At 44.4% G+C, this 24,777-nt stretch overlaps 1 protein-coding gene across 1 annotated transcript; it reads right to left on the bottom strand.

Annotated features, from left to right (window-relative positions):
* Positions 1-1,062: 1,062 nt before the first annotated feature.
* Positions 1,063-22,280, bottom strand: LOC310776192 (alpha-N-acetylgalactosaminidase-like). Its single transcript, XM_083636377.1, has 10 exons — positions 22,159-22,280; positions 16,052-16,161; positions 15,423-15,579; positions 14,899-15,039; positions 10,545-10,756; positions 9,830-9,924; positions 8,308-8,469; positions 3,377-3,574; positions 2,590-2,730; positions 1,063-1,437 (listed from the first exon to the last, which is right to left on the bottom strand). The coding sequence occupies exons 3-10, from the start codon at positions 15,575-15,577 to the stop codon at positions 1,210-1,212; spliced, it is 1,332 nt and encodes a 443-aa protein (XP_083492503.1). The 5' UTR covers positions 15,578-15,579; positions 16,052-16,161; positions 22,159-22,280; the 3' UTR covers positions 1,063-1,209.
* Positions 22,281-24,777: the final 2,497 nt, after the last annotated feature.

Below are 24,777 nucleotides of genomic sequence, written 5' to 3'. Positions count from 1 at the left end.
CAAGGTCTATAGGATGGCTACAAACTGTCTGTCTGTGAATTTAATATATTTACATCACAAGATAAATCTTTGTCACTAAATTCATAATATACCGTAGTGTCATTCCCAACCTTTTCCATATCAAGGTCAGGGACCCCTAATGTAGCCCACATCAGGCCCACGGAGCCTCATTTGATAGATATTGATTTAGATATGTATCTAATACATCTAATTGTGTTCACTTCTTGCAAATGAAATAATGCTGAAGTAAAATTAATCAATTTGCTGGTAGGCTGGCAGCCAGACTTCCCTCCCTTCCGGGAGAGGAGTCTGGCAGCGTTTAAACAAGCTCATCCCAACACCATACAAACACACTTAACCTATAGACCATGTTGTGACCTTGACCTAGCCCACGTCATGACCTTGCATGTCCCACGCTGACAGGCTGATGGTCTGTGCTCATGTCTCCAGAGGGTCAGCTCTGAGGATTACTTTGCAGTCTACACTGCCCCCCGGTGATGAGCTACAGTAACATTTCCCAGTCAGCACTATCATCAGGGTTCAAACAAGGTGAAAGGTGATATGTTGTGTTGATAATCAATCTTAATTCGTCCATTTTCATGTTGTGTATTTCCCCCACAATTATATTTCTGACAAAGTGGAAAAGCATCTGAAACAGCATTTAGACCATAGACATTTTCGACTAAAAGTCTAAACTGAAGCCCAGGAAAATAAGATACAGTAACTATACACTATAAATTGTATAAACAATCATTATATATTACAAACTGGATCATATCAATGGAATAAGATGCCCATTAATGTAAAAAGAAAAGAAAATTTGATTTCTTTTTGGTGTGTGCATGATAAAAAGGTGAATAATTGTTTATTTTTAGTGCATATGTGTGTGTTTGTTGACTGATATTCCTTTTATTATTGCACTTTTGCTTTGTTTACTTCTGGTTAAATGGACCCCAGCTTTTGACTCACTGCTAATAATAGTTAATAGCTTCCTACATTTTTTTTTACAATCTTAAAAAGTGATGTTACCTCCCTCTAAATAATAATAATAATAATAATAATAACAATAATAATAATAGCTTTATGTTTGGCGTCATGATATACATCAGTGCAAAAACAGACAAGTATCTTTGGAACGACAAGAACAAATTAAATATCAACATAATTTTAATTGGACCTGTCGCAGGTTAAACATTTAAAGCAGTTCATTCAGAGCACGCTAGGAGGCACGGCATTAGCCTCATGCAGATGAAAGGCGGATACAGTGTGTTTGTATTTCTTGCGCTTGTCGGGATATCTCCCCGTCTCTTGGGGTTGTTTGTGCTGTTTGGTGGGATAGACGTACCACATGACAGCACCAGACGGGTTGATGGAGAATTTAAACTCTGTCGTGTCGGTCAACCCGGTCACCGTCTTCCCAGTAAACACGTCATACGCCTGACAGAAAAACAAACAAACAAACAAAATGACAAAGGCAATATGAAATGTAAAAGATCTCCCCCTGACTGCAATTCTAATTTCCTCATTTCATCCATATTTCACCCAACAATGGAATTGAAGGCCCATCAAATATACATAAGTGTGTCACAAGTCTTAGGAGGAATCCCCCCCCCCCTTTGTGTGTGTGTGTGTGTGTGTGTGTGTGTGTGTGTGTGTGTGTGTGTGTGTGTGCGTGCGTGCGTGTGCGTGCATGCGTGCGTGCGTGTGTGTGTGTGCCAATTGTGGCCAACTTTTCCCCTGTCTAAGTGGTCCCGGTCATTACTCCACCCCCTCTGAGCATCTGGGGAGGGTAGACTTTCACATGTCTCCTCCGATACATGTGCAGTTGCCAACCGCTTCTTTTCACCTGACAGTGAGGAGTTTCACCGGGAGGACTGAGGAACACATTATTCCCCGCAGTTCCCCAGAGGAGGCGCTAGTACAGCAACCAGGACACAAACCCATAATCCGGCTTCCTACCCACAGACATGGCCAATTGTGCCTTTATGGATGCCCGACCAAGCCGGGGGTAACACGGGGGCTCGAACCTGCAGCCCTCATGAGGCAATAGCCCGCTACACCGCCGGGGGGCCAAACTCTTACTAGAGGTTGTCTGTGGGTTTTGAAGACTGAAACAAATATTTGTTTGCACTGACTGACAATGGTATTTTGTGCCTATATTGACTATATTGACCATTTTCCAAACTAAAATGAACTAATCCCTAAATATCTATATTCAGCGTTTCCCCTCAAATTTTGTTCTGGAATTGTCATTAACAATTCCAAAGCAACCAATCAGCGTTATCTAGAACCTTAACTAGCCAATCACAGCATAAAAGCAAGGGCTTTCACTGCTGAATACTGGACAGGGATTGGCTCCAGTATCCATGATGTCATGAATCATACTAATTGAGAATGGCATCAGTGAGCTCAGAGAAACTTTCCACTTTCAGCAGATTATTGTGAAAACAGTCTTCTAGTGTCAAACTCTGAACACGCATCATTCTGCACAGTGAAGCTCAAACATCCAACTGAAGGAACAAGATTATTATTTTATTTTTATTTTTTTTACTTTAGGGGGTCTTTATATTATGTGAAATGGGTGCCAACCTCATAGCTGCCAGTATGGTAGTTGAGCCTAGCCAGAGAGGTGTGGTAGATGTATGGCATGTCATGGCGACGACTGAGGAACACTAGAGCACTGGCTGAGTCAGACAGAGGCCTCCAGAACACCTCAATATGACTCTTCTCCTGTCCAACAAGACAAACATGAAAATAGAAAAGAGAGAATTGGAAGGAGGAGACTGGGAAGACAGATGGTTTGTTATTTTGGTAAATTTCTTGTTCATTGTTTGTAAATATGACATTTTGAATAGATGTAATGGGTGTGGTTTGGGTGCGAGAGTCCTTATGTGTATATCTTTGGAAATATTACTATGTTGATTGTTTTTCCGTGCCTGAGGACCCCCCCGGAAATTAGATGGTGGTGCATCTCGAGGGATTTATCCTCCAATACAATTTTGAAATGAAAAAGTTAGAAAATAGTAGTAAATTACTAGCTAGTCCTTAAAGGTGTGTAGCATTTTGAAACATCAGTAGGCCTCTATCGTGGTCAAATTAATTATGGTAGTGGTTGGTATAATTACTGTAAGCAAATGAGTCCATAGTGGAAATGATTGGTGGCCTCCATATTGTACATTAGCTCAATTTTACTCTTGAAGAACTAACACTCCCTTTGTTGTTTGTGGCATAAAGCAATCCAACAGATTTCCCACCAACTCAATGTAAAATGCCATGTAGAGGCTGATAGAGGCTACCAATCTTCTGGGGAAATGGTCTTGTTTTTTTTTCATAGGTTATTATGGCAATGTCTCAAAAATCTAGTAACGATGGTCACCTGCAGCAGGCGTCTTCCTTGGACACCTCGAGGGTCCTGATTGATGGCAATGGCCACTTTGTTTTGCAGGATGGCCCTTGCGTCGTTGCTCAGGGTGCGAAGGTCATTAGACATGATAAGAGGGGCGGACATTATGGCCCACAGAGCCATCTGAGAGCGTGCTTGGTCCAGGCTGAGGCCAAAGTTTCCAATGATGAGCTGAGGACAGACATCAGAGGAAATGGGTTATACATGTATCAACATCATACCTTTCATCAGCCATTTATTTTCCGATAGACATTTCGTAAAATGCTTATAAACATAGTTTTACTTGGGGACCGTTCGTTATTTAGGGAAGGGTCCACTGGAGGAAAATAGGGGAGGGTCATCGTGTTTTAAATTTAGTCTGAGGGAGGGTACACTCTCTTTAATTTGAGTCCAGGGGAGGGGTATACAATTTTGATTCGATAAAAATATATAAACTTTTTTTTTGTAATGTTTGCTTTTCGGACTTCAACAACTACTGAGTTGCTTCATTTACACCCCTCCTGTCCAAACTGTTTGGTATGTCCCAGTGCATTGTTTCTCTTTGGCGGTCCTATCTGTCGATATTTGTGCTTGGCCTATCCAGACAGTAGGCATGTACAGTATCTGGTGAATCAGTGGCGCTTTTCTGGTGATAATATGGAAGTACATGTCCAGCGCGAATAACCCACTGGAACAAAGTCGAGCAAACGAACAGACATGGCATCACAAAATATATATGGGCTCTATCAGATAAGTCGTCTTAGGAAATCACAGTAGAACCGAGTTATGGCTGTCACTCATCTCCTAAATTACATTAAGTCTGCGAGGGATATTTATACCACCAGGATGACATATATGTTTCACATAGGGTTGTGTTTTGATTTCGAGATTTTATTTTGTCCAATATTGACATTTTCTACAATTGCATGTTGTGTTAACATTACACATTATTTCTATCTACCTTTCTATCTATTTAGGCTAATTTGGATGCTATTTATTATCGAAATGTATTAGCCCAATGCATGCTGGGAGATTTCACATGTGTGGCTTTGTGCCTGTCTGCTGTCTGATGCGCAAGGGAGTGAGAGAGAGAGAGAGGGGGGACAGAGAGTGGAGAGTCCGCGGCTCCGAGCAATTACGCACAATAATAGAACCGGCAAACTTTTTTTCCATCAGTCATTGACCGCTATTTAAACACAAATATTGATATACACAGACTGAAGATTGTTTCACAAGCGAAAATAGCATTATGTAGCGACCAGAGGAGGCGGTCGCTCTGATTGGTGACAGTTCTGCTCTAAGAAGCGCAAAGGATCACCACCCTCCTCTCCCCCCCACCTCCCCTCCTCCCCCTCTCCACCACCTCTCCTCTCCCCCCCAACTCCCCCCTCCTCTCCTCCCCCTCTCCACCACCTCTCCCCCCCACCCCCCTATCCTCTCCTCTCACCCTCTGCCACCTCATCCCCATCCCCAAACAGCAGAAAGTGACCAGCCTAAACGACTGGCGCCCAATAGCCCTCACGCCCATAGCCAGCAAGTGCTTTGAAAAGCTGGTTACAGCACAGATCCGCCCCACACTCCCCCCGGACCACGACCCGCTCCAATTTGCATACCGCCTCAACAGGAGCACGACGGATGCAATAGTACACGTACTCCACACCTGGAGGGGAAGGACACCTATGTGAGAATGCTGTTCGTGGACTACAGCTCAGCATTCAACACCATAGTACCCTCCAGGCTGGTAAGCAAGCTCAAGGTCCTGGGACTAAACACAGCAATGTGTGACTGGATCCTGGACTTTCTGACAGACCGCCGCCAGGTGGTGAGAGTGGGCAACCTCACCTCCTCCCCACTGACCATCAGCATAGGAACGCCCCAGGGATGCTTCTCCAGCCCCTTCTGGTATGACCTCTACACCCACGACTGCGTGGCGACTCAAATCTCTAACACCATCGTGAAGTTTGCAGACGACACAGCAGTCGTGGGGCTGATCTCCAGGGGCGACGAGACGGCCTACAGAGAGGAGGTTAAGGCCCTAGAACAGTGGTGCCAGGACAACCACCTCTCTCTGAACGTCTCCAAGACCAAGGAAATCATTGTAGACTACATGAGGGGGGGGGCGCACACCCCCCAATCACCATCAACGGCACAGTGGTGGAAAGGGTGGACAGCTTCAAGTACCTGGGAGTCAACATCCACCAGGACCTGACATGGGCCGGTCACACCGCCACTGTTGTCAAAAAGGCCCAACAACAGCGACTACACGGACTCAGGTGCCTAAAGAAATTTGGGCTAAGGCCAGAAATCCTTAGGGACTTCTACAGAGGCACCATTGAAAGCCTGCTGACTGGCTGCTACGGGAACTGTACCACCATGGACCGTAGGGCGCTACGAAGAGTGAGGCGCACGGCCCAGCACGTAACAGGATGTGAGCTGCCAAAACTGCAGGAACTGTATAACCAGTGGTGCCTCAGGAGGTCCCTGAAGATCATCAAAGACACAAACCACCCCCACAACAGCCTGTTCTCCCTGTTACCCTCAGGGAGGAGATACAGGGTCCCAAAAGCATGCACAAATCGCTTGAGGGACAGTTTCTTCCCGCAGGCCACGAGACTCCTTAACATACACAAATAGTGTAGTAGCTGTACTGTACCGCACTGTAGATGCTACCATTATGTATGTCTAATGTTTAATTGTATGTTTAATTAGGTATATGCTATTTGCACCTGTACGTCAAATACGTCAAATTTAAAATGTTTAACTCATTGAGTGCCAGCCACTTTTGGAAAACGGATGCTCCCAGTGCCAGCCCTTTCAGAGCGTTTTCAGTGATTTCTCGAGGCCCACAGAATATTGTGTGATATTACTATGTAAACACCGAACATGCCCAAAGAACGATGAGACTCTATTGTATCATCAGCAAAAAAAAGTTTATTGATATCATTTTCAAGCACATCACTGACTCTGAAGCTAATATTTTCTGATGTAGTACATCTGAACAGTAATTTCCTTCAATAAAACAGCACCCCCACCCCCCTCAACTATAAACTCCTCCTCCGTGGGAGTGTCTCTGGTGGCTCTGCTCGCTCTGCTGCGTGTGTCAGGCGAGTCCCAGCTTTTTCACAGCGTTCCGCCGTTTTTGTCGCCGGCTCCCAGCGCTTCCAGCTGAGAATAATGTAACTTTTCAGAAAGACGCTGGTGTCGGCAACTAAGCATGTGGAGGGGCTATCACAGCGGAGACGGAGGGGCTCAATTGTGGCAGCAGATTGGCTGCTGTTCACAGGCACAGCTAACGTTATGCTTCATGCATATCGATGCATACCGATGCGGTTTCCGTTTCCCCATGACTTCTTCTCTGTTTTTTCCTCACCTTTCTCTAATCTGGAGAGCACTGTCGCCACCTAATGGGTCCGTAAAATAGCTTATACACATTCGACATCGCCCATATTATTACAGGAGATGCATCTGGCTTTGATCCACGTCCCACCGTCAAAAAACGCAATTGACGACTTTAGTCGTCATTGGCACTCAATGAGTTAAGTACGTCCAAAGTATGCACATGACATGTGCACCTATGTGCAGTGAATATGCCACTGTCTCTGACTTGTCTTATCACTCTACTGCCTTATTGCTTGTTGTGTCTCTTGTTGTTTTTGCACTCATATGCCCTGTTATATTTGTACTATGTTGTAAACGGAGTTCACAGCACAAGAATTTCACACGTGATACTTGTACTACGGAGTGACAATAAAAATCTTGAATCTTGAATCTTGGATTATGGGAGTTCATGTTCTTGTGGGAACCTTGTTAATGTTACAGTTAAAAATGTGGTTTAGTGATGTTGTGCTCATGTTTTGATTGCATTATGTGGTAATGGCAATGTTTGTGTGGCCAGGATAATGTTTAGTTTTACTATCAATGTAGCCACCACGACTGAGACTGTTAGTGTGTTCGATCACCTCTGGCCGGAGTTTCTGCAAATGTTGAATGATTCCGATGTAGAATAAATAGCACCCCCTGCTGTCACGCGGTGTATGAGGCGCAGGAGTGGTTAAAAGTAAGATCTCTGTGTCAGTCTGCATTCTTCCACGCAAGCTCGCCACAATATTGTTTGGGGAGGGTCGATCATATTTTTCAAATCACTTGGGGAGGGTCAAGGAAAAATATTTTTTGATCAGAGAAGGGGCACAGCTTTTTATTTCAGAGCACACCAAATCCCTCCAGTGACCCCCCCTTCTAAATAACGAACGGTCCCTTGGTCAAACCAAACAAAGAAACGGGAGAGACCATAGAACATTTCACTCGGACCCAAACTTAAAAAAAACAAAAACAACAACAACAACAACACAGATTTTTTTTAATTCGCTTAAAAAATTAGTAGGTGTTTTACGTCCAGACGACATTTCGGCTATTAAACAGATAGCTGCACATGAGATGTCGTCGGACTGTAAACAATGACGCAAGTGGAAGTCTTGGGCCGGATGTCCACTGGGTGCCCAGACTACACCACATATACGAGGAATCAGCGTGATGTTCCAACAACAACAAATCACCGCAAAACACCCGGAACCGCAGCAGTTAACAACTATGAGTTGTGCCTAACAAACGTTCATATCTCAAAAACTATACATGACATCGCTTATATTTTGACGTTCTGAGTGAGAGCAGAAGTTTGATGTAAAATATATGCACGTCATGTTAAAGTTCTGTGAACTGTTTTTAAAATGTACACCGCACTGCTGGGGCTTGAGTGAGCACTCTATGGCTCGCTCCATAGGGTTCCATTGCCGTTTCCACCCGGAAACACGGTTTGTTTCCCAAAATGCTGTCGGCTGACTCCTATAATATATATAGGAGGTATATATATATGTATAGTGCTGCAAGGTGGATAGACAATGAAGTATAGCAAATCCTTTCCTTCATACCATGTCAGGATCATTCCAGTGTCCAGGCCCTGCAGCCGGCTGCAGATCATCCTGGTTGGTAGAGAACCAGTCAAGAATGCCTAGCATACTGTCCCATGAGTCCTGAATATCATAGTAGTTCCTCCACAGGTGACAAATGTCCCCGAGCAGAGAGTAGTTCACCTGTTAGGTACAAGGAAATTGAGTGTAAACGTGTAAGTGTCGCGGCCGCGGGGCAACATGAATGGGACTATTATTATTATGTACTGTGGGGATGGGGGAACAAATATTTTTATTATCAGGTGTATGGTGTTGAACTGTTGTCATGGGGAGGTTTATTTTATACTGGAATGGGAATGATCAAAGTGGCTGTGGCAGACTTATGAATTTGAACTTGCTACAGGTGCCATGACCCGGAACGCTGGGGCAAGGCGGCAAGACGCACATCTGACGCCTGATCCAGTTGTGGATGCCTACGCTTGCTAGGCCGCCTAAAAGGAACGGTCTTCCTATGTCTGCAATCTGAGTGAGTGGGCTAATGCACCCGATCTACTATGAATCACCTCATTCAATGGAAAGGAATTGCTTCAAAATCTCCCCATTCTATGGGGTGGAGTTGAGATTGTACAACTCCACCCCATAGAATGGGGACATTTTGAAACAATTCCTTTCCATTGAATGAGGTGATTCATAGTAGATCAGGTCAATCAACTTTAACTGTCGCACTGACAATCTGTGTGTAAAAACACCAGTATTTCTCCAGGGAAAGGTTGACATTTTCACCCAAATTGACTGGGGTAGTCATAATATATAATACTGGCATGCACATTAAGATGAGTATGTGGTTTGTGGATATATTGCAATGGAAGATCAACATGGGGGGGATGACATGCAGTAACTTGAATTCATTAATGATATGGTCAATTAAGTAGCCTACCTGCTATATCTCCAACAGATACGTTATCAAGCAAAACATAAAACAACGTGATTCTACTGCTCTGTAAACACATTGCCCTGCGAATAGCATTTCCTAATGTCAATTAATTCAACAAGAGCTGTTAATTGATTTATTTTCGTCTTTTTTTTTGTGATTTTCATTTGAATGCAGTCTATGTGGATCCTGTAGGAATGTGACTTGCTGTTTCCAGAGAGCTGATTGGTCAGAAGACAGTCCTTCCATGATCTGATCCGCTGAACTTTAGCTTAATTTATGGCAGGGCGCTCGACATTGATAAGTGTCTCTTGACAAGAAATAAAAGAGTAGCACATTTTTTATTTATACTTCGGCAACAGGTTTTCAGTGGTCTCCACCAGAGATGAAACGATCATATCACAATTATAATCACCAAAATGATCACCGTTATCAGTATTGGTATTGTTAAAATATGCTGATAATTTTCAAAAAGTACTGATACATTCGCTGAAATAATTTCACCAAGATTTGTATTGAAAACTCAGACCCAAAAAGCACTGCTACAATCACTGAAAACCAAGTTTACACTCCGATTTGGGGTTAGTTTATGATAATAATGATGACACTCACATTAGGTGGAAGTCCTCCCACATAGACAGGCCAACTACAGGAGTAGGCTATATGTCTACCCGTAGCATTCAACGCCTTGGACATCAGAGGGTAACCTGTGTATGGGGGGGGGGGGGAGGGGAATGGCTACAGTAATGTCTTCATTTCCACAAATACAATCTTATGTCCTCGGCAGGGTAGGAAATTAGCGGGGGCTCAAGGAAAAATGCACGTAGAAAATCTAAAATTGCCCACAGAATTGGGATGATGGGGGCTTACAGTATGCCCCCGTTATTTGCAAAGTGTGTCTGGATTTTTTTCTGTATTTGCAAAGCACAACTAAAAAATGGCCAACTATAGGCATCCGTTACTTCAGAACCCCCGTCCCCTCCTCCTATAGCGTTATTTACCTCAGTGACAGGCAGCACAAGCTAGCTGGCCAGCTATAGTTCACTAGCTAACATTCACTTAAGAATTGCGTTTACCACCCACTGAGTCACAACTAGAAGCAGATCGAAATTAAACAGAAAGTCATGATTCGCAACATTTGGTAAAAATTGCCCTGGAAAAAAATTAAAAAATGCCCCAAAACATATTTCACAAGGGCAAAAAAAAGCCCTTGTTAAAAAAAAGTTAATGTCCTACCCTGGTCGGCAAAGAACATTTTGCAAATGACTGCCCTCCATGCAAACGACTGTAACCAAGGTGTTGGACAGATTAGAAGATGCACTCTTACCTAGCATTTGTACTATGGCGTTTGAGTTACAGCCATCAAACTTCAAGTAGTCTACACCCCAGCTTGCAAAGGTCTGGGCATCGATGTCAATTGTATCCAGGGTGGTGCCGGGGTAACCCATACACGTGCGAGTGCCCATGTCTGCATAGATGCCCAGCTTCAGCCCACGGTCATGCACATACCTCGCCAGCTTTGCAATGCCCCCTGGGAACCTGAAGGTGACGTGGTTACAATTATAGCCTGCAAGTCACATGTGTGAAACAGTAGGTCCCTCCTCCAAGGAGGTTATGTTTCTGTTTGTTTGTTAGCAGGATTACGAAAAACTACTGGGCCGATTTTCATGAAACTTGGCAACACGTTCTCACTCCGAGCGCATAGCATATTGACGCTTTGTCCCGTCCCTTGTGCGTCGCTTGTTACTAACACGGTACCCTTGAGCGACCCATGAAACGACTTGGGCTTTCCGACTAAACTCCAATGTAAACCCATGGAAGTCATCTTTGACGCTCATGGCAACTGCTCCCCCATTAGTCAACTGCTCCCCCATTAGGGTTGGGGGGAGGTTAGGTTTAGGCGTGGGGGGTGGGAGAGGTTAGGTTTAGGGTTAGGGTCTGGGGGAGGTTAGGTTTAGGCATGGGGGGTGGGAGAGGTTAGGTTTAGGGTTAGGGTCTGGGGGAGGTTAGGTTTAGGCGTGGGGGGTGGGAGAGGTTAGTCTTTTTTTGGTTAGGGTCTGGGGGAGGTTAGGTTTAGGCTTGGGGGCTGGGAGAGGTTAGCTCCTCCCCCCAGACCCTAATGGGGGAGCAGTTGACTAATGGGGGAGCAGTTGCCATGAGCGTCAAAGATGACTTTCATGGGTTTACATTGGAGTTTAGTCGGAAAGCCCAAGTCGTTTCATGGGTCGCTCAAGGGTACCGTGTTAGTAACAAGTGACGTGACAAATCGTCAATATGCTACGCGCTCGGAGTGAGAATGGGTTGAACTTGGTGGAAGGGTGTAGCATAGGCCCTGTTCACAGCAACCGTTTTGAGGTGGTAAAGCAGGTGTAAGCAATAACAGTAGCGAGGGCCCTGGCATTTGGAACATGGAACCATCATTAATGGTATTTGTTAAACCTGCTTTATGTCCTTATTTACCAGCTAAAATTTTGGCATGGATCCGATCTGAATCAGGTCAAGGGAGGAGGCTGGTCTATAGGAAAAGGGGCTGTAGCTACGGATAGGAAGGTTGTACAGAGTCAGGGATCCAAAGGTGGGTGGGGGGAGTGTTTATGTATATGTGGGTGGTGGGAGGGGAAATGGTCAGGAAAGGTCCCTGCCTTCACCTAGCCCATAACCCAGAGGCTCGTTGGCACCACAGACGATCTGTCAACAAGCTCTCTCCATCTCTGTCTGTCCTCGGCACGAGTGAGTCCACTCTATCACGCATGGAGAGAATTACAGCATATTGCATGCCTCACGCAAACATCGATTGCGAGATGGGAATCTGATTGGTTTAATTGATGTAACGCCCAGGCATTGCCTAGCCACACCTGTGAATAATTCTGGTACTTATAGAGCGTGGTGCAGGTGAAGAAAATAACAATTATTTACAGTTAGGACTCAAGGTTCTTATGGAAATACCCCCGAAAAACAAAAACTAAATTAAAACATGCCCTCAGGGCAGAAATATGGAGGAGAAAGGTGGCATTATAATGCACATGTTTAAAAAAAAAATGCCATCTGTGCAGATAACACCTGTGATGACACTTGGGCTACTGTAAGTTGTACTTACTGTAATAATAATAATATACAGTCAATCTGTACAGCAGAAAACTTTCCAAAACACCAGATGTACGATAATTATTGTATTTGTACGATAATTTACCACCAAAACCTATAGACCAAATCACCATGACGTCACCATGTAAACAACATTACTTCCGCGTACCACTTCAGGAAGGCGGCAGGTTTAAATTGGCGTGTTGTCAAATAAATGCTGTCAAACCCTCTCGTTGTTTTCGGCAGACTACTTTCAATTTAAATGTTCAAACGGTTGGTAAACATGCTTGTCCGACATATCTAGCCTTTCTTCTCTGTTTGTTTTATGTAGCCTAGTGTTAGATAGCTAATAACGTTTGTTTACAACTGTCAAACTCGCTGTTTTTTTGCAGACTCGTTAACGTTAGCTAGAGAGCTAACGTTACAGACAGAGCTACTGACGCCACGTTAATTTAATTTAGCTTCAAGTCTACTCTGGTCTGGTCTGGTCTGGTCCAACAGGTAAATTAGCTAGTCTGGTCTCGACTAACGTTAGTAAAAGTGTTGTTATGAATGATATTAAACAACAACACAACACGAACAAACCATTTTTGTCTTCTTTGTCTGTTTTTGTCTTCAACACGTCAGTTTGTGCCGTTCACCGCCATTATGATGTGTGGACCCCAGGGGTAACCGGAAGTAAATGTAAACATCCCCGCTGATTTGGTCTATAGCATTTTGACCCTGTCTGGTACGATAGTTTGACACTGCCCAGAATGCATTTCGGCATTGATGAGAGAGAAACTCCGCTCCATTTCCCCCCCAAAGGCAACTGTTTAGTTTCTGTTTCGTTTGGGCTCTATCTATGGTTAATATGGCACTTTATAGTTTCAGTAGTCAAACGTAACTATAGTAAAAACTAGTTGACCCCCAATATGCAATCGGTTTTTCAAAATAACGCCTATTTGCAAAGATACATTTAGGACCGACCATCTCAGCTCGTGTAAGCCGGCAGATAACTTTATCGTTGGAGACGGACATAAGTGGCACTCTGGAGTTCAAGAGGAGAGCAGTTTTAGCTGCAGAGTGAAGGTGATATACTGCAGAGAGCGGCCTCTTGACGGGCGGACAGACGGTCAGCGTACGGAGGTAATGTTCCGAGGGAACATTGATTGATTATTGTGTATTAAAATCGTCACAGGTGTTATTGCTAGATTTGAGGGCTTTTATGTGCGCGTGGCAGATGCTTCACAAAAACCAGTCTAGATGCAGCTGTGTGGGGAAAAAACAAAAAACAAAAGATAATCCTTATTGCTAGATAAAAGTCCCACATATTAATGCAAAGTGGTGTCTAACCTGCATCATGCTCTTTAAGACCACCCAAATCCCGTTTGAGCTGGCAGATGATGTGGCACGGCTGTAATTTGCGCCTGCGGCACGTGCGGTGAACGTTTCCGCATCCCCGCCGAGAATTGCATCCCCACCATATTTCGGGGCTGTTTTAACTTAGAAAACAGAGAGGTCACATCTACCCAGGCAATTATATCACTTTTAAACAGTTACATTTCTGTATAAATCATTACAATATGTTCCCGTGAGGTGGGGATGCTGCGTTTTTAGCTGCTGCCGGACGCAAACAGGTGCACAAGCGCAAATAAGGGATATCGCCTGTACCAAGATAGGGCCCATTGTGTGTCTTTATGACTCGGCTGTAATAGACATGGTTCATTTCTGTGCCATTTTTGATTTTCACCGCTGATACCCCCCCTTACTTGCTAAAGAAATCAATTATTTGACAAGGAATTGATCTAAAAATGATTTTCTTGTTTTAAAAATGATTTTATTGCTTCACTAGAAAGATAGATAGTCCGTTAGATTTCAGATTGGCATTGCGTCCATAACAACGTAACTCTGCAGCCTTCGTAAATTGACACACCTGGAAGCGAACATTGCACTTGCTAACTGGCGTTAGCTTGGGCATGTGACTAACACATTAGCCGGGTGGGAACAACCACGTAACCTGGATTCGTCTGAGATGTTTCTAATGGAGAGAGCGCTGTTTGGAGGGCAGGTACCTCGGCATTTTAACAGACTGCTAGCTAAGTGTTTTGCCGCAGGGTGTCGCAAAATGAGCTGCAATTGTTACATTTACCGGATTGATATGACCGGACGTGGCCTCAACCAGTCAGAATGGAGTATTCAACAAGGCTGTGTAATGGGGCATCCGGGTAGTGTAGCGGCAGATTCCCTGCCTACCAACACGAGGGTCACAGGTTCGCACCCCCGTGTTACCTCCGGCTTGGTCGGGCGTCCATACAGGAACGATTGGCTGTGTCTGCGGGTGGGAAGCCGGATTAAGGGTATGTGTCCTGGTCGCTGCACTAGCGCTTCCTCTGGACGGTCGGGGTGCCTGTTCGTGGCGGAAGGTTTGATTTAATTGGATTGGATTAGCCTTATTGTTATCGTATCTTATCTTAGGAGAAATTTGTCTTGGGCATTCAAGAGAAAACAAAGGTGGCGTCATAGCACACTGACTCATACACACACACACACACACACACACACTTAGCATCTATGCCTCCACACTGACTGACTGGCTCTGCTAAAGAGAAACCAACCTGAAGGGGTCCGGCTGCAGCCTCCCATGCTGGTCTCTCAGCATGGACATCCAGCAGTCGTCTATGATGACATATTCATATCCCAGCTCCCTCCAGCCGTCCTCAGCCAGGCGGTCAGCCATGTCTCTGAACAGATTCTCACTGTGGAAAAGATAGACAGTCTGTCAGACATGCACCAAACACATTTCATACAGTGGTTGTGTGTGTGTGTGTGTGTGTGTGTGTGTGTGTGTGTGTGTGTGTGTGTGTGTGTGTGTGTGTGTGTGTGTGTGTGTGTGTGTGTGTGTGTGTGTGTGTGTGTTTTCTTTTCTTTTCTTTTTTTAGGCTACCTCTTGGCCATACAAAGAAAAAATATCGGACCAAATTCAGATCCAAACAATGTGCAGAAATGTGGAAAATCTAATTTGAGAATGTGCCTTTTCACACACAGTATGCCAATAGGGAATACTTGTGTAAATCAGTCATTTGCAAGAAGATGAATTCCCTGAGTTCTTGTGAAAAAGACAGCATGTGAGATGTTGGACCTGATGCAGTTCATAGGGTCATCTTTGCAGTCAACATCACAGCGGAAGCGTTCCCAAGCCATCCAGCCCATGGGTGGAGTCCTCAGCAATCCATTGTCTAAGGCCAGGCTCACTGTGATGAGGGCCAGCAGCCGAGTCACTGCTAACAACTCCATTTCTGAGAGGAAATGACACATTTAGTAAATTCTCACACAACCACACACACACACACACACACACACACACACACACACGCACACACACACGCACTCAATCACACAGACAAACACACACACACACACACACACACACACACACACACTCAATCACACAGACACACCCACACACACACACAAGCATGCATGCACAGTAGGTAGTGGTACACCAGTGTTTCTCGCAGTGTTTATGTTTTCAAGCAAAAAAAGTAGTGGAAAAAAAAAGTGGAAAGTAGCTACAGTATAAGTCTGGTAACGTTACTGTGTAGACTTGTGTAATACTGTATAGTTGAGAAGAAATGCAATTAGCAGTGACTGTGAAAATGTTAGTGAAGCAGTTTTGCAATAGAAAGCATTTTCCTTCTGGGTTAGGCTAATAAACACACACAACTAACACTGCCATTATTATTTCTGAGTAAAATGACATGTACTCACCTGTTTACCTGAAATTCCAGCCTGATTATATCAGTTGGTTTCTATTGCAGACGCATAACTGCTTCTTCTGTTTCTTCCTGCTTTTCTTGTAGGCAGCAGTTTCTCTCTTCCTGGTAAGGTAAGATGGTGTCATGTGACTGCTTTGCATCACATGATCAAAAACAACAAGGAAGTGTAGAAGACTCAGAGAAGTGATGTCTCTTTCATACGGCATAGATTTCATATTGTTGGTAGTTTTTCTTTGTCTCAGTATGTTCTACTGCTGCTGTTGCAGACAGTTGTTGTACTGTAGTTAGTTTATACTGTAGCGCACTGTAGTTTATTTGTAGCCTACTTTCTGTTGCTATATTACATGTTTATGACCAGTTATCTATCTGTATTATTATTATTATTATTATGATTATTATTATTACCACATAAGGTCAAATGTCCAACCAATAGTATGGTTACTGTGTTTAGTAATTGTAACAGTATTAGGACAAATAGCTCACTATATACATATATATATATATATATATATATATATATATATATATATATATATATATATATACATATATACACACACACACACACACACACACACACACACAGTATAATATATGCACACAGTATATATTATATATATATACATACATACATATATAGTCAAGGATAACACAATAAGGTCAGACTTATTTTCATTGTGCTCCTTGATATCTTGACTTTGAGTGTGACCTGTCACTTGCTGGACACCCATTCTGTCAAATCAATCACTATAAAAAAACAAATCCATTATATTCTGTTAATTCACAATTATTTCAAAGATTGCCATGAGGACACACAAATGAGTGAAATTAGCTACTGAGACCATCACTTTTTTTTTACTTTATATTTTCAGTTAAGTTGTGGTCCCATTAACCTGGTCTGGGGTCTTTTTGGAACCAGCAACCCCCAAGTACAGTTGACCACTATTCTTTGCCACGTTATCCATTTTATGTAAAGCACTTCCTCTTCCTCCGCAATTTCCTCTGTGTATGAAATGTGCTATACAAACAAACTTGCCTAGAGGAATTGACACCTGCCACCACTTCCTTATTGGCTTCAAAATTCACACATCGTTTTGGCCACTTGTATCAGGCATAAGTGACAGAGCTGTTATGGAAACAGGCCTTGCTGTATTTTTCTTTCAAATAGCACACATCACACATCACACATCACACATCACACATCACACATCACACATCACACATCACACATCACACATCACACATCACACATCACACATCACACATCACATGCAGGTAGCCTACGCTCCACAGTGAACTGAAAACACTGGCAGGAAATGAGAGGACATATCCGTCAAAGATCATTAAAGCAAATTATAAAATGTTTATTTGTTGAAATATTGTTCAGACATTGCTTTTGTTCTCACTTCATATTCTCTCTATATTCATGTATTGACAGTTGATACATAAAAACACTGTTTGTTCAAGATGATGTACAGTATTTAATACATTTTCTTTGCCTTTCTTGTGGGGCACGGGCACTTGACGCATAACTTGGACCTTGTTTTTCCATCTTTTTTCCATTAAATTAATGGCCACTCCAATCAATCAATCTCAAAAGCACCTAAAGCACATCTTTATCAACACATTGATGCTCAATCTGTAAATAGACATGTATAATATAATCAGAAGGAGAATACTGGAGCACTCAGGTCGTCTTTAGATGGTTTATTATAATAAACCATCTAAAGACGACCTGAGTGCTCCAGTATTCTCCTTCTGATGCTACTGTGGTTCCTCAACTGTTGAGCACCAGTCTCCGTCTTCCTAACTGTGGTTTAGCGCATGAACTTTCCCTAAAATGTGTAATATAATGTTCAGTTCATCCATGACCTGACAACATTTACTATTTATTTTTGCACTACTTTACACAGTGGTGCATGTAGAGAGGCAGCCACAGCTGTCCGGAAGGGACAAAGCAATGGCCATGGTAGCATCAAAACTGTACAAGAAAGACATGACTTCAGATATTTGTAATGACATCTTTTAGTGGCATGTCTCATTACGGTGAGTGTGGGTTTAGGGGTTTAGTGTCCATTGGCATGGTAGAGCCATATGGATGCACTGTAAGATGCAAGTACCTCTAGTGAAGAAAATGACAAGATTTTGATCAGAACCATGGTGAAATAGAAAAATAGAAAAACAGTTATCTTTTAAGAATGGCTCATAATAAGTAGCATGGCTTCCACACCAACATGCAAACTACTAGATGGCAATTCTTCACAGTGCCTATATGCTTTCTCAGGATGCCCAGGGCTCTGTCAAAACGGATTGGTCATCGCAAAGACATAGGCCACAGGCACCTGCAGTCCAATGTTGACAAAATGCAATTTCCCCGTGCCAAGTGCTCCTACAATCAACCCTGTTAGAGTTCCCAAGGTGCCCGGCCATGAGGACCACCCTCCCGCCACGGCTGCCGCTGCCCCGACCGACACCCCCGCTGCACCTACAACCCCTAGCAATGCCCCGGCTTTCCCCCCTGCCCCCAGCACTGGAGCTACAGCTTCCACCCCCACCAGTAAACCCCCTGCCACTAAAGCTGCCCCCATTATGACTTTGGCCTCTCCGGCTCCTCGCCTCACCAGCGGCCCCCCCACCGTCGCTCCCAAACCCAACTGGCACAGCTTTGCCACGAAGAACCCTGCGTTCAAGGCCTCCAGAGATGAGCGGTAGTCCATGCGAGTGCGGACGACTTCTCTGGACCGATTCTGCCCGGCCGCTTGCATTCTCATGGCCGCCGTTACGACCTCCTGTTCGGCGTGCAACGTGAGCATGGCGATGACAAAAGTGGCCAGCATCCCTACGCAGCCTGCCATCATCCAAAACTTGAAGAGGGGCGATTTCAGCAGTAAATATGGTATGATCATGACCAACCCTGAAAGGGCGATGAACACGGAATGGTGACCGCCGTAACCGCAAACCCCGAATGCTGACGTAACGACGGCCAGCATTGTCATGGGTATCCCGGAGAATGCCAGGAAGTCCACGTGCTTCAGCACCACATTGTTGATCCAGTCTTGGATGGTTCTTTGCTCCATCTCGGCTTCTTCTCTCTCTCCCCTCTCCCTCTCCATCTCCTCCCTCTCCCTCCGTTCAGCCTCCCAGGCGCTCCTGTGCTCCGTCTCGTCGGCCTTCCCTCCCTTCTCCAACATGAGGATCCTGTGCTCCATCTTTGCAGCGGCCTCTCTCTTCCTCTGCTGCCTCTCTGTCTGTTCTCTCTCCCTGGCCAAGGACGCGGCCGCCGCCGGCCCCTGACTGCAACACACCTCTCCTTGCTGCCAGATGAACTTGAGCAAGAAGTGCAGTGGCGGTTTGAGCATGGTGAATATGATCAACGCCCACAGGAGCGCAACCATGCCTAAATTCGTCACGATCCATTCGATGGTGAGCCCGAGTGTGGCTCCACTGAGCGTGGTCCCGAATGCGCCCGCCAGTCCGGCAGAGGCCCACAAGCCGATGTGGTCCGCGTGCGAGCCGGTACCGCAGCTCCTTGCAGCCACGGATATTGATGCTACCGCCGCGGCCAGGATCACGCCGGCCACCACTGAGGTCATGGCTGTGGTGATTGCAGTGGCTCCTATCAGGGTGCCCATTCCCAGAGCACCCACCGTCCTGACTTCATCCATCACCGGCTTCATCGGCCCCTCGGAGGTCATCACTGACAGGGTCTTGTCCACTGGGTCCTCTGTGGCTCCCAGTATACAGCCTCCCACAGCTCCCAACGCAAACCCCAGAGCCGCCTCCATTACAGGGGTCCTAGCTCCTGAAACATGTCAAGAGCAAAACTGTTAACTACTGAATAGTCAAAGAAAATGCATTTTGTGCAACTTTGGTTTTGTGCAATATCAGATGGTATGGAGGGAGGTATTGATCAAAGATGCATCAATATTTCAACTTTGCTGAGGGGGAGAGAGGTTTCCACTTGTGAGGGTTATTATTACCTCTGCCAAGGAGGTTATGTTTTTAGTGCCGTCTCTCTGTCTGTCTGTCTGTCTGTCTGTCTGTCTGTCTGTCTGTCTGTCTCTCTGTCTGTCTGTCTGTCTGTCTGTCTGTCTGTCTGTCTGTCTCTCTGTCTGTCTGTCTGTTAGCAGGATTAAAGGATACAGTAAAGTCCCAACGATTGTCACACACCTGAGTGTGCAAAATGTGTTCTCCGCATTTGACCCATCCCCTGGGGTTGTGTTGTTTTGTTGTAACTGAGTCTGTAAAATACAGTTATTAACTTTAAAGGAAAGCTTTCATTGTGTTTTTTCATATTTCATTGGAATAGCCTGTTTAAAGCCTGTTTATATACCTTTAGGTGAGAGTCACCTTTTTCATCCCAAAATAGGATGATTTCTGAATGGTTTTATGTCTGCCCTCTCCATCAGGGGCGGACTGGGATCATAATTCAGGCCGGGCATTAGATACCAAGCAGGCCAGGCCGATACGGGCCGACGCGCGTGCCGGCAAAAAAATTTGAAGCCCGATTTGGGCCGTTTGAAGCCCGATTTGAAGCCCAATTTGGGTCGTTTGAAGCCAGATTTGGGCCGTTTGAAGCCCAATTTGGGTCGTTTGAAGCCAGATTTGGGCCGTTTGAAGCCAGATTTGGGCCGTTTGAAGCCCAATTTGGGCCGAGTCCAATTTTACAATGAGATGCACCCACTTTAACCCTGAAGTGTAATTATTACTTCAGACTAACTAATAAAGTAATAAAACCACTAGTAAACCAGTAGGCGGCACCTGGCCTGCTGTTCAGTGAGTGGCCTGACTGCGGGCACCAAAAAAATATATATATATTTTTTTTTGCAGGCCAGGCCAGGCCAGGCCACCCGGCATTTGCCCGACGTGCCCGATTATGCAGTCCGCGCCTGCTCTCCATGACTTTGCATCCCTGACCCTGATACACACAATAAGCAATGTAGTGGGGCAGCTTAGCTACAAATTCCATAACAATTGTGCATTTTGTGATAAAAGTATATAATTCAATTGACACCAAGATCATTCATATCAGATTAGTCTACACAACGTTATTGCATAGGCTGCCAGTTTTCTCTCTCTCTCCAAATTCATGACTCCTTCATATCCAATTCTTTTTGGAATGCCTTTGGCTATAAGTGTACCTAATGATGTGCTTAACTGCCACACTACTGTTGATACTGTATGCTAATAGATAAAGAGTCATGATACATGCTTTGATTTCCATAGCTATACAGTGTTCTAAGCAGAACGGATGGCATGCAGCAGATGGTAAAACACTCATTACAACTGTAAGAGACTTGACTTGGACTTGTGACCAAATACTTGAGACTTGACTTGCACTTGCAAAAAATGACTTGTGAGCACACGTTTCATATATAATTACATAGGACCAGTAATTTGAAGTGTGTCTATTTTCTATAATTCAATAGTAATCCCATTTAATTACATATCATTACATAACATATGTTACAACAATATGTTAGGGACCTGTAAAATGAGGGGTTACCACATTTTCATGAACTTATAGACTGTAAAGGGCCCCTGAACCACTATTTGAGTTGGTGATCAAGTGTAACAAAAAACTGATATTTATTTATATGAAAATGTGGATTTTTAACAACTCTGTTATCCTCTTATCCTCTGACAGTGTGTTGTGAGTGAAGCCACCATGTGTCATTGAATGTGTAGTAGCTGAGTAATGAGATTCTCAACAGACTGGATCATCAGGTCTAACCAGCAGAAACAGCATACTGCCACCACTCCTATCTCACAGCCCTCACATGACTCCAACACGTGTTGGCATGACACTGTGACAAAGTGATCTGAAGTACGAGTATAAAAAGTATTTAAAAAAAGTTAAAAGTCAATATTATTCATGCTATTATTCCAATGCCCAAATGTTTTTTTTTCTTGATTCTCCTTCATGTCTTATGAAAATAAATGGGTGCAAAAGCATTTAAATGTATGAAAGTAACGCTCTCCATTCTTACAAGTGAAGCACACTGCTCACAGGCAAAACAATACAAAGCAAACGCACCTTACACCATCATACCAAATAGATGAATGTAAAACCGTTTTAAAAAGTGGAGATGACTTTACCCAGTTTTGACCGTGCCATGGCAGTCTGTGGAGAGCAACGGACTGAAGGACTCTCTTCCTCGGTAGACTTGTTGTTCCCAAGTGACTCCAGGCCCCTTTGTGCCATGTGTCTGCGTCAAGACAGTGTCAAGTCTTTTGCTGTATGTTGGGCAGCAGCCCAAAGTGGTCACACCCTGTCCTCCTTTCAGGTCATCCTGCAGTCATCTCCAAGATCTCTGCAGCGTGTCAGGTGTTCAGTGTCTCTGGAGGAGCAGCGTTCCTCTATTATCTGGCATCTGTCCCTGTCCCTCCCTGTCCCACCTCGCCATGCAGGCCTGTCCTGTCCTATCCATCACTTTCTTACACTACTATGAAGAACTGGTTTGGGGCAGGTTGATGAACTATTTTCTCAGAGAGAGCATTTGAGTCATTATTCTCAAGGTGGATCAGACATGTTGGTTAAAAGAAAGGGTAACACTTTCTTTGGATAGTCCACCTACAGAGAGTCTACAGCAGTGTTCCCCAAATAGCCCCCTAATAATAAATAAAATACAGTGCACCTGAACGCAACATGCAAGATACGCACTGCTGCTCTCTGTATTACCTGGCTATGAGCCCCTCCCCCTCTAAACAAACACTGGTGCAGAGCAGTGAGCAGCTTGTCTCATCTGTCAGCTCGCCTCCTCTCCTCTGTCTTTTTACAGTGCAACTAAATGCAACGTGCAATGAATAGACTGAATAGTTCTCCTGCTGCCTTTTGACCTGACCCACACAAGTTTGAAGTAAAAATGTAATTTCTCCCCCCCCCCCGATTTTTTTTTATCCCATTTTATCCCCCATTAGTGCTCACTTGATTTCTCAATCCTGGTTGCTACTCCATCCTCTGCCGATCTGGGGAGAGCCAAGACTGGCTCCATGCTTCCTCTGAGACATGGGCAGTCAGCCAGCCGCTTCTTTTCACCTGACAGAGGAAGCTTCACCGGTAGGACATAGCACGTGGGAGGTTCACGCTATTCCAACCAGTTCCCCTCCCTCTGACCAGGCGCCCTTAACGACCGGAGGAAGAACCACATTAGCAACCAGGATATTGCATGTTTTTGTGAAGGGGGTTCCTATATGAAGGAAACCCCCGGGAGGCACGGGGAGAACATGCAAACTCCACACAGAAAGGCCCTTTTGACGACCCCACCCGGGCGGTGCGTTCACATCGTCCCAGGTGGGAATCGAACCCACGACCTTCGAGCTGTGAGGCGATAGTGCTTACCACTGCACCACTGTACCTCCCTAAAAATGTAAATAATGAACTCATTGGTTTTGGATTTATTGAGCTTCAAGAGTGCATTTTTGTTCTTGTGTGGCCCTCAACACAGGCTTTGAGAATCCCGGGCCACTTACTGATACTTATGCTTAAATTAACCCACTCATAATTCTGGTTTATTTCAAGAAAAACATTTTAGCTAGTGGAAATTCTAATTGGCTGGTAACTTTAAAATCTAGCAGCCATATTGGCAGGTGGTCAAAAAAGTTAATTTCAAGCCATGCAGGGAGAGCAGGTGGTGACATAGAGAGTGAGAAAAGGATCAAATATTGGTGGTTAAGACTGAATAATGACATCACCACTGTTAATTTAAAATTAGTTATTCCTCTAAATGTGGCTTCAAATGCCCAACATTTTTCGCTGCTGCCCATAGGGCGCCGGCACCATTCGGCCCCCAGCCCTCGGCCCTCAGCAAAATGTGGCCCTTGGTGAAAAGTAATTGGGGACCCCTGGTCTACAGAGTATCTGTAACATTTCAACAGCGTATTAATTTACATTCAACAATTCAACTGTTTCACTTTGTCTGTAGATGTTTTTAAAGGTATTTATTTATTTATTGGAGATGCAGATACATTACAAATACAGTGTCCAGAAGAAACAGATACTCTATTCTCCCCCTGGCCTTAGGCACTAAACTGGCATTAAATGCAAAAAAAAACACGCTTTGCGCCTGCCATAACTCGGGAAGATAGTGTCATGTTTTTACGCCCCAAAATGTGCTTTACGCTGAAGAGGAGGGGCGCAGTGCCAGAATAGGCCAGAATGGGCGTTTCGGCCTTAAATACCACAAGCGGCTAATGCATCGGTTAAAACCATTGTGTATTAAAATAACCGATAACGTAGCTGGAGTAACTAATAAAACACATTTTCTGAACTTACTACTTCAGTCCGCAACCGTTACTTCCTCGCGCACCTTTCTCAAAACAATGTCCTTTTTATTGCGGTCCATCGATATACGAGGGATCAGCCGAGCAGCATTTTGGTAAACAAACCGTGTCACTGGGTGGCAACGGCAAAGGAACCCTATATGGAGCCCAAGTGGCGCGAGGCGTGAGTGTCTGCTCTAGCCGGCTTGACTCCGTTTACATTTTAAAAACTGTGACAGTTCACACAACTTTAACACGACATGCATATATTATACATCAAACTCTTTAGCTAATTCTGCTCTCACTCAGAATGTCAAATAAGCAATGTGATGTATAGTTTTTGAGATATTAACGTTTGTTTGGCACAACTCATACTATTAACTGCCGCTGGATTCCGCATTTCTGGGTGGCAACTGGCGTCACGCTGATTCGTCCTATACAGACAGTCTAGTAGAC

This window comes from Poromitra crassiceps, assembly GCF_964638095.1.
Source record: "Poromitra crassiceps genome assembly, chromosome: 1".
NCBI lineage: Eukaryota > Metazoa > Chordata > Actinopteri > Beryciformes > Melamphaidae > Poromitra > Poromitra crassiceps.
The sequence above is the reverse complement of the archived record's forward strand: the minus strand, read 5'-3'. Positions and strand labels throughout refer to the sequence as shown.

What these genes read in the sequence shown, in the direction of transcription:
- LOC310776192 (XM_083636377.1), bottom strand. Translation starts at nt 15,577, where the DNA reads ATGGAGTTGTTAGCAGTGACTCGGCTGCTGGCCCTCATCACAGTGAGC. An exon ending in TGGGAGGACTTCCACCTAAT is followed by an intron (nt 8,470 to 9,829) that starts GTGAGTGTCATC and finishes TGTACCTAACAG; the next exon opens with GTGAACTACTCTCTGCTCGG. An exon ending in ACCATACTGGCAGCTATGAG is followed by an intron (nt 1,438 to 2,589) that starts GTTGGCACCCAT and finishes TTTTTCTGTCAG; the next exon opens with GCGTATGACGTGTTTACTGG.